Source organism: Urocampus carinirostris, chromosome 5 (assembly GCF_059441175.1).
Source record: "Urocampus carinirostris isolate Australia breed hairy pipefish chromosome 5, RoL_Ucar_1.0, whole genome shotgun sequence".
In the NCBI taxonomy this organism is placed as follows: domain Eukaryota; kingdom Metazoa; phylum Chordata; class Actinopteri; order Syngnathiformes; family Syngnathidae; genus Urocampus; species Urocampus carinirostris.
Genome location: NC_142353.1, coordinates 21,712,055 through 21,721,912, shown reverse-complemented (window position 1 = coordinate 21,721,912; position 9,858 = coordinate 21,712,055). Strand labels below are relative to the sequence as shown.

The 9,858-nt window shown below is 37.8% G+C and overlaps 1 protein-coding gene across 1 annotated transcript; it reads left to right on the top strand.

Moving 5' to 3' along the window:
* The first annotated feature begins 1,863 nt into the window (after positions 1–1,863).
* Positions 1,864–9,809, top strand: gghl (gamma-glutamyl hydrolase like). The gene is made up of 9 exons (XM_088335085.1): positions 1,864–2,074; positions 3,601–3,715; positions 5,347–5,397; positions 5,469–5,553; positions 7,339–7,477; positions 8,350–8,456; positions 8,533–8,626; positions 9,389–9,526; positions 9,664–9,809. Exons 1-9 carry the CDS (start codon positions 1,963–1,965, stop codon positions 9,780–9,782), a joined length of 960 nt encoding a protein of 319 aa, XP_088191211.1. The 5' UTR covers positions 1,864–1,962; the 3' UTR covers positions 9,783–9,809.
* Positions 9,810–9,858: the final 49 nt, after the last annotated feature.

Genomic DNA, 9,858 nt, shown 5'->3' with positions numbered 1-9,858 from the left:
CAGCTCAACTCCAGCGCTTGTTTTACTCTTCGAGTCACACAAAACGGCTTTTAAACGAACAGGTGAAGTCATAAAAGACTGTCCTTCATTTCCCTCAGACTTTTTGTAATAGTTTTAGACTCAAAATATGCCTGGAGAAAAATTTTAAAACAACGTCTTACTCAGTACTCGTAAATGAAGAAATTCAAGTATTTTGAAGCCCAGAGACAAAATCGATATGGAGTGTCTTGGCTAAGTGTTCATTTGTCAAGTACCATAATCTAGAGCGATCATATACAGGTTGGTGTATACCTTTTCGTGTATTTCTTCAAATATGTGGCTAAAGCAATATATACATATTCAATTTGTAACTAAATGGCAGTGGCGGCTTCTGCATTAAGGGCCGCAGAACCGGTTGTGAAGGCCTACAGGTAGATTTCTGACCAGGGCAAAAAAATAATGGCTGAAAACACACACCTGGAAGTATTGCAACCAGGGGGAAAGCAATGAAAGGAAGCTGACAATTTGGAATTATTTTAAGTATTAATTGACAAAGTATAATTAACAGCAGTCTGTGATTCAGATACTTTTAGGCCAGCAGATAATGCTTTGCAGGCAGTGATGGTCCGCCGTCCAGATAGTTACTTTCAGTGGAACAGACTACTTTTTGGTGCGAGTACTCAAGTTGGAAACTCAATTAATTTTAGATTAGGGTACTAGTAACTCTAACTAATTTAGTGCTGCAAGAACGAATAGACAAAATCGATGAATAAAAGTGTTGGTAACTAATTAGATCATCGATTCATTGTATCGCGTTGTTTATGTGCCCAGAACGTTAAATCAATGCAAATAAGAGTGCACACCATTTCGTTGAGACGATTGGAACTGTAGTACCGCTTTAGTCCGGCAGACAGCGCCAAGACAGTTTTTATAAAAAAAGCCATGTAAATTATTTTATATGCAGGTCCTACATTTTGAACATTGCATCATTTACAAACAAAATTGACATTAAGTTTCAACTTTGCAGTGTTTGACTGTTTCCTCATGAAAAAAAAGTTAATAATTTTTAAAAGAACAGACAGAAATACAGAGAAAAACAATCCGAAAATAAGTATAACATAAATAGAGAAAAATGATTATAATAATCATGACATGTTTAATCCTAGCCAAGGGACAAATTCTTGAGCATTTATCATTTTAATATTGGTAATGTTTATCATGTTCCAAAATTGAAACCCCCAGAAACAAATTTGTTTTAAAGTGTTTTTTTTTTTACATTTTTGATTATTTATTTTTTTCATGAATAAAAAAAATCTACACAAATTAAAACCTATTGCTTTTTTGTTTCGTATGATGAGTCCAAATTTAATATGATTTAATATGGTGGTAAAAAAAGAATATCTTAGATATTTGCTAGTGCATATATAGCATACATTTCTATGCATTTTTTAAAATATCAAGTTAATTAACAAACACTTATCATTTTATTTATTGTTCCATATCATAGAATATTTTCATCTAACTGTCCAATATTTGAAGAAATAGGAGGGAAATTAGAAATCCGATTCATCGATTATTCGAAAAAATAATCTACCGATTCATCGATTATGAAATTAATCGTTAGTTGCACCACTAATAACTAATGACTGTTTTTCAGTAACCCGCTCAACACTGCTGTAGTATGTCTTTTCTCATTTTAAAATGGCGACTAAAAGGTGGCTACCAGTCAGTGCTTTTAGCAACATTCGGGCCAACAGAAAATAACTTGCCTGTTATGTTTCCTCGCTGACTAAAACACTTCCTCTAAAATGATGATAGCGTCCTCTTGAAAATCCCTCAACTATCAGCTTGCATGTGCAATGTTGTGCTTGTGATTAGTCACATGTTCCTGCATTTTACTTCCTTATTCAACACCTTGGTGTATGCTTTCTGTTTATGCCTCTTTCAAGAACAATTTGATTTGAATCTGCGTAAGGCTTCACAATGCCATTGTGCTCATTTTCTCGTGTCTTTTTTGTTTGTGTTTGTGCACATCTTTCCCAGGCAAAGCTTACTGGACGTAAGGAAACCATCGTCAATGACCGACCCGTTATTGGTGAGCACTGGACGACAAATTTGGCATTGTCTAAAAAGATGTCTAGCTCAAGATAGCAGTACCTGTATGTCCCTTCTATACAATTATTATATTCTTTATCATATTGTACAGTAGGGCAGCACAGCAGAACAGTGGTTAGTGTGTGTGCAGCACAGTTCGGAGGTCATGGGATCAAACCTTCCTGTGTGGAGTTTGCATGTTCTCTCTGTGCTTGCGTGGGTTTCCGCCCACATTCCAAAAAAACATGTCAAGTTAGTTGGATGATCCAAATTGTCCCTAGGTGTGGATGAGCGAGTGACTTGTCTGTCTCTGTGCCCTGCGACTGGCTGGCAACCCGTTCAGGGTGTCCCCTGCCCACTGCCCAAAGATAGCCGGGATGGGCTCCAGCATCCCCTTGACCTTACTGTGGATAAGCGGTGCAGATAAAGGAAGGATGGATATTGGACAGTAGTGAGTTAATTGATAGACTGATGCGATGCATATTTTTCAATTCCTGTTCTTTTGTTGCTGCTGATGTAGCTTCACTTCTGTCATGTGGCACTCCCTATTCAAATGCTGAGACAAAAATAAATAAATAAATAAAAATAACAATAATAGAATCATAATATTAAGTATACTTTCGTATTAATTTAAAGCTGAAAAACTAAGAAAAAAAAGTGATTAGAATTGAAACGTTTTAGTTTACAATTTTCATATTTACAGACGCTGCCTGACTTACGAACGAGTTCCGGACGATCGTTCGTAAGTTGAATGTGTTTGTAAGTTGCTTCAGTGCTATATATTGTATGTTTAAGGTTTATATAAGTATGTTTAAGGCTTGCAAACTTAACCTGTATTGTTTTGTACCAAAAAAAACGTTTCATAAAATAATATGCTCTATAAAGATAAATAAAGTTTAAATTACTTTTGGAAGATGCGCTTCAAGAGGTCCTCCTGCGTTGTAAAAAAGGGGCCGAAAAAAAGCATTTCAACCATTTTCTCAACCACATCAAGCTTTCTTATTCCACTTTCATTTCAAAAGAAACGGCTCGCCTCTCCTTTACACTTTATACTTTACACCAACCATATTGAAAGGATGCACGAGATAATAAACAATAAAAATGGAAAAACTTCTTAGCACGCTGGAGATACAGTATAGAATGCTTACACACGAACTAGGAAGAGGAAGCGGATTCCTTCTTCAGGGTGGATGCTGGGGGACCTCTCACACGCCGGTAGTGGCAGAAAGATGCTCTATAGTAATGTCCTGTACTCTGAAAAAGGTGCCCACATTACAAATGACAACTTTACAGCAATATCTGGATATTTTTCGACATCCCGAAACAAATGTTTGTATCTACCGTTTTACGTAAGTCGAATGGTCATAAGTAAGTCTGTACTTAATTTATTTTTGCAAATTTAAAGGCACCCTGTCTAAAATTGGAGCACTAGATGTCACTGTATTACATGTAAAGTGGGGAAAAGTACCACCCCCACTTAACATGTAAGTCAAAATGTTGCTTGTCATTGTGTTGATTCTATTGCAGGTATTTTGACTCAGATTGTTTCAGATGAATCCATGAAACAATATGGCAGTACGTACATCCCTGCCTCGTATGTCAAGTACATTGAGTCTGCTGGCAGCAGGGTGATGCCAATCAAGTCAGTCAGGAACATTTAAATAAATTAAAGGGATAGTGTGCGTTATTTTGCGCTTCCTGGTGGTTAAAGATAATTATTCACTTACAAAAGACAATATTGATTTGAATAAATAATTTAAATAATATTTATACTATCATATAAATATGCATGATTTTAAATAGTGTAAGTTCAAGACATTAGCATTTATTTTACATGACATGAGCCTTACCTAATTGAAGGTCGCATAATGTTCTGCTATCTTACTGCTATGAGTACTCAAAAACTTAAAAAAGACTGGGCAAAAAAAAAAGAAGTAAAATGATGTGTTTTGGTCACTTCGAGTCCCTGCAGTTTGTTTTACTTCTTACACGTTGAAGCAAATGTGTTTGGTTGTACTTCACCAGGGTTTCGGGAAGCGATTCCACTTAAAGAGCCACACAACCAAATATTTAGATGTTTTTTTTAGTGTTAGCCACACATTTTAAGACAAAATTCAACAAAGCCACTTAACATCTTCTCCAGACAAAAACTAATTCTTCACTGCATTTTATTTCACTGTGTAATGTTTGATTATTTGATGAAGTATATGGAATTATAATAATACTGTGTCCTCTAACAACAAATATCCTACAATTTATCTCCCTTCAGTATGTTCTTAAGGGTAGGATACGTCATTTGACGTGTCCTTAAAAACACTTTTAATTTAAAATATTTTCTCTATTAAGTATGTGTCAACATTGCCTGACTGAGTTCAAAGAGCCCTTATGCCTTATATTCCACTGTGCCTATCTGGTTTTATCTTACTTTTAGCAAAGCCGTAGGAGGCGAAACATATTTGGTTGAAGGAAATGGGGGTGGTGAAGTGCTGGAGAGTGACGCCATGTTTGTTCCCACGTCTTTTTTTTTTTTTTGTTTGTTAGTGTAGTGGTAAGCACATTCGCCTGACATGCGAAAAGTCCCCGGTTCGAGACCGGGTGGAAACATGTTGGCCTAGAGAGGGATGGGTGCCAACAGGCTGACACACTGTAGGAAATGGTGCCCCTACTACCGTATGGGTTAAGGGATCCAACCAACCCAGCATGAAGAAGCTAGTCATAGAAATACGGTATTGCACTCCCCAAATTCGTTAAACTATTGAATTTGATCTCTGAGCCAGATGCACTCGTGAAAAGCCAGACCTTCCCAAACCCTGCCATACAGCAACATCTAGTCGTCAAATAATACCTACTGTTCCTTGAAATAAGATATGTGAATTATTCAACCACTAGATGTCGCTGCACATTGTTGTGCCACCAAAAGAAGTGCTAAAAGTAAAACAAGTAATACAAACTACGGGGACTCTGAGTGATCAAACCTCATGATATATTTTTCCAACATTTTTGGCCACACTTTCATGAGGGTTTTGGGTAACCGTAGCAGCAAGATGTTGGGCTATTATGTAAATAAGAATCATTTCATGTAAAATGAACTCAAATTTCTCGACCAAAAGTATTTGAAAAATTTATGTTCAAATGATACATTGTGTATTTTTGCTCATCGTTTCAATATGAAGTTTTTTTGTGACCACTAGGAGGCACAAAGTAATACACAGTGTCTCTTTGACATCAAATTCGAACAAAACCTTGTATTCTGAGTCTTCATCTTGTGCATAGGCTGACGCTTACCACCGCAGAGTATGAAATTATCTTCAGCAGAATAAACGGGTAAACGACAAAACAAAACATAAATAATGTAACTTGTTCTCCGCCCCTCGACACTTTGATTTGTTTTTCAGGCTCCTTCTTATCGGCGGAGCGTCCAATCTTGAGACATCTGATTTTGCTCGAGTGGCAAAGATTTTTTATCAGCTGGCTTTGAAGGTTAGCACCGATCGTGGGAGGTTTTATAATAACTCACCTTTACGCATATCGTGTTGTATGAACTGTATGTATTTTCATTTAATGATTATGATAGTACTGTTCTGTCAGAAGTGTACTATACCTTTCTGTATGTAATGTATGGTGGCCAGTATATAAGGACTACTTCAAACGTCCATGGTAAGGATTGGTAAAGGGATAGTTTGAAAAGTAAATGAAACTGAAGGTAACCCAAAGGACTCCAAAACAGCATTATTTTATCATCTCTACTTCCGTAATTCCAGTCTACAAGTCGCTACTTTTTTTGCTACATTTGAAACACTGCGGCTTTAACTACGGTGCAGCTTATTCTTCACTGGCGATTGGCATTTTGTTTTTCACGCCAGGTGCGCACTGTCACTTTTCGGAGGAAAACGCCTTGGCACGTTTGATCATTTTGGGCCTCAGTTGCCAAATCCCTCAAGTGTGTGCAGCACCTAGAGCAAGCTGCTCATTTCACAACTTATGCGCTATAAATACAAAATACCGCGAGATGTCTTGAAACATTTCTGACACACTTTAAGAGAAGTTGATCCATATTTTTTACAGCACTATTCAAATAATGTGTAACTGGAGCAAAACGGGAGGTTTAACAGAACTATATTGAATATTTACAATTTGCTAACAATATTTCAACATTTTCACCCACAAATCAAGTTATACCTCCGGATTGAACAGCAGTGGAAGTTATATATCAATAACACCACACCTCTCCTTTTGGTGTAAATCTCAGATGGCTGGAGTTTCCTTTAATCCTCGAGGAGCGATAACAAGTGAATGTAATCTGGTCAATTACAGCAGCAACCACCAATCACAGCAGCGCAAAAATACATGTCCTTGTTTCAATCTGTCACTATTATCCACAGTATGATGGCCCTGGTACTGTCATCTAGAAATATAGCTCTCACATTTTATGCGACGCAGCCCTTATTTACGTTTTCTTTGGGTGCAGAAGTGAATATGTGCTTGTTGATCTAATCACCATCTTGAATGTTCACATAATATGAAAACATGTGACCCAAACAACTTGGACCAGAACTGAAAACGAAGCTACGAATGGAGTCAGGTGTGCTGGGGCACAGCAACATTGGCGTTTTGTAGCCAAAGGCGTAGAGGCTGAATTCCCCACAAAGGTTGACACTACGTATCCGCTGGGCCTAAAGTGTAAGAATTGCAGTTAGTTCAATTACATGGCTATTTAAGCCAGCGGCTTTAAATCTTGTGCGGCTTTGACAAAGAGAAAATTTAATTTCATCCTTAAATTTGAGCCTGCAGCTTTTAATCGGGAGCAGTCTGTCGTTCTTAATTTACAGTATTTTAAATATGAAATTTATCACTTTAAGCTTGAAGTCAGCAGTATAGGACAGAGTTCCTTCCTCTTTCTTTCAATAAAACTGGTCGTAAAAGTTACGCATTTGGGTCCTGATTCCGTTCTGACATGACATAACGTTGTTTTAAAGTTGGCAGGTATGCATTACATTAATAAATAAGATAAGATAATCCTTTATTCGTCCCACAATAGGGCAATTTTATTTTGTTACATTAGTAAGACAGTAATTGAATAAATCTGTGTTTCGACTAGTTGGGGACCTATTCAATATATTCTTAGGATAATCTTTTGGGTTTCAAGACATAAACTGCTTTTGTATTGTTTGTGACTTTACAGCTATTTAACCTCAAACAAAGCCAGGAAATATTACAAATGTATCGTTGACTGTTTTAAAATGTCTCCAAATTGTCAAATAACAGGCTAATTCGGCGGGAGATCACTTCCCAGTGTGGGGCACGTGCTTGGGCATGCAGCTTCTTACTGTCCTGGTGTCGGGCCACAACTTGTTAACCAGAGCCACAGCTGAAAATGTTGCCTTGCCTCTCAATTTGACACAAGGTTTGTCACTTTTTGTTTTTTTTGTCCAATATGAAGGTTTTAAACTTTTTTTTTTTTTTTTTTTAACCCTAGTTTCCCCCATATTGCTTAGAAGGCCTTTCGCATCCATTCCATGCAGCTCTTGTTGTGTTGCATTGTATAAAGAGCTGAAAAATTGTGAAAAAAATGGATGATCATATTATCTAGATAATCTAAATGACCAGCCCGGTAGCCTAGATGGTAGGGCGCCCGCTCCGAGACTGGGAGGTCGCTGGTTCAAGCATCCGGCCGAGTCATACCTAAGACTTACAACATTGGTACTCATTGCCTCCCTGCTTGGTACTCAGCATTAAGGGTTGGAATTGGGGGGTTTGCTCACCTAATGACTAAAAATGGCTGCGCCCTGTTTGGCTGCGGCTGCATTGGCTCGCTACAGTTTAACTGTACGGGTCAGGTGTATCGACATTTCGATCTGTGTGCATTGTTACAAAGAATGACAATAAAACGCATAAAGCTGAACAGCAAAACAATTCTGGTTGTAAGGTATGGGATTTATACATGTGAGGACATCTGCTTTTGTTTTCCTACGCAAAGTATTATTCAAGCATGCTATGTATGGGATGTTTTGTTCTTTTAAGCCATGTTCATACATTTGTTTAAGTTACATTTGGAACATGTGAACATGGCTTAACAGCACTACAAGTCCAAAGATACACTAACACGAAAATGGCACCACAAGCAGACATAGGCAAAATAAGGGATGTCTATGGAGACAAAATGAACCTCAAAACCAAAAGACAGAGTAAAGCGCTCTCCATAGTGAAGCTTTCACAAACTGCCTTACACTAACATTGACAGTGAGTAATCAAGCTTCGTTTATCTGTATTTTACAGCGGCCTTTTCTAGTCGAATGTTTGAGAGATTACCAGAGGAGCTCATGAAAGCTTTGCAAAAAGAACCGCTCACTGGCCATTTTCACCATTATGGACTCACAGTGAAAGTAGCACGACACTCTCCATCTGTCAGTTTAAATTGATAACTTATTAAATGTCATGATTATTGTATGATGTCCCCAGGCCTTCAAACAGAGCACAGAGCTGATGGACTTTTTCTCTGTGATCTCGACAAATGTCGGTGAAAATGGAGTCCGTTTTGTTTCTACCATCGAAGGTCTGTGAAAGTTAAGTATTTTCAAGACTATAAGGTGCTTCTAAAATATCTTAAATTGGCCTGAAATGTGAAGTGCGCTCTATGAACCAGTCAGTGCACCTTGTATACCACAGAATACGGTGGATAAGATTGGAAATGCATACAGTATTTATAGGTGTGCATTACTACTCAAGCAGTGATTGATTTATTGATAGTTTTCGCAGGTCTAATTGGAATACATTGTACAAAATGGGATTCGAACGAAGGTTTTGGTGGCGAGGGGACCAACACTTTACCGCTAGACCACACTATTCTACTCGGTGCCAGAAACACTGATTTGCATAGTGCATTCTGTTAGGTAAAATAGACTATTGATCCGCATGTTGGGTTAAACAGTCTCTCCACTTCTTGACCTGTGCGTCAATATTGTTGCAAATGACAGAAACAATCTTTAGACAAAATACTATACAAGGTATTTTATGTACGTATACATATTAAACCAAGAAGTTATTAAGGCATAGGCGAAGAAGTGTTTTTTAGTTTTTCCTTGCCCTCATGTAGGTTTTAGATCAGGAGATGGTTTAATAGTAATCTGTAGTTTGCAATAGCCTGTGGTCCGTGCAGCCCTCTGAGACTCCTTGTGATTTTAGACTATTTTTGGAGGGTATACCTTATCATCCAGTTCCCCTTATAATGCGCAAAATATGGTAATATCACCCACAAGCCACGTGTCCCAATATCTTTGTCCATTTCTCATCTCATGTTCCTTTATTGTATTTGCAGGCAAGCAGTATCCTTTTTATGGGGTGCAGTGGCACCCAGAGGTGAACTGTTTTCAGTGGGACAGCACACTGAACTTCCCCCACTCACGTCACGCTGTGCAGTTGTCGTCACTTGTGGCCCAATTTTTTGTGAATGAAGGTCAGCAATTACCCAGGCCAATCAACTCAAAATGAATGACAGGCTTTTGACCTTTTTCATAACAAACGCTTAGTCTGTTCAGGACTCAATTCCATGCATAAATTGTATACATTTTGTTTCTGATTGTTTTTCTTCAGGAAGAAGAAGTTTACATAAGTTTGATGACCCTAAAGAAGAAGCCTTGAAGCTGATTTACAACTACACTCCTGTTTTTGCAGGAAACTTCAGTGGTTACGAGCAGATCTATTTCTTTTGAAAAGGCGTCATTAAAAAAGTAAAATGATTTGTCCCAAGTATTATTGAAAAATGTGCATAACGGTGGCTGACTGGTT

Coding starts and splice junctions, on each gene's coding strand:
- gghl (XM_088335085.1), top strand. CDS start 1,963: ATGCCATTGTGCTCATTTTCTCGTGTCTTTTTTGTTTGTGTTTGTGCA. Junction 5,398..5,468: donor ATCTTCAGCAGAATAAACGG/GTAAACGACAAA, acceptor TTTGTTTTTCAG/GCTCCTTCTTATCGGCGGAG. Junction 9,527..9,663: donor CCAATTTTTTGTGAATGAAG/GTCAGCAATTAC, acceptor GTTTTTCTTCAG/GAAGAAGAAGTTTACATAAG.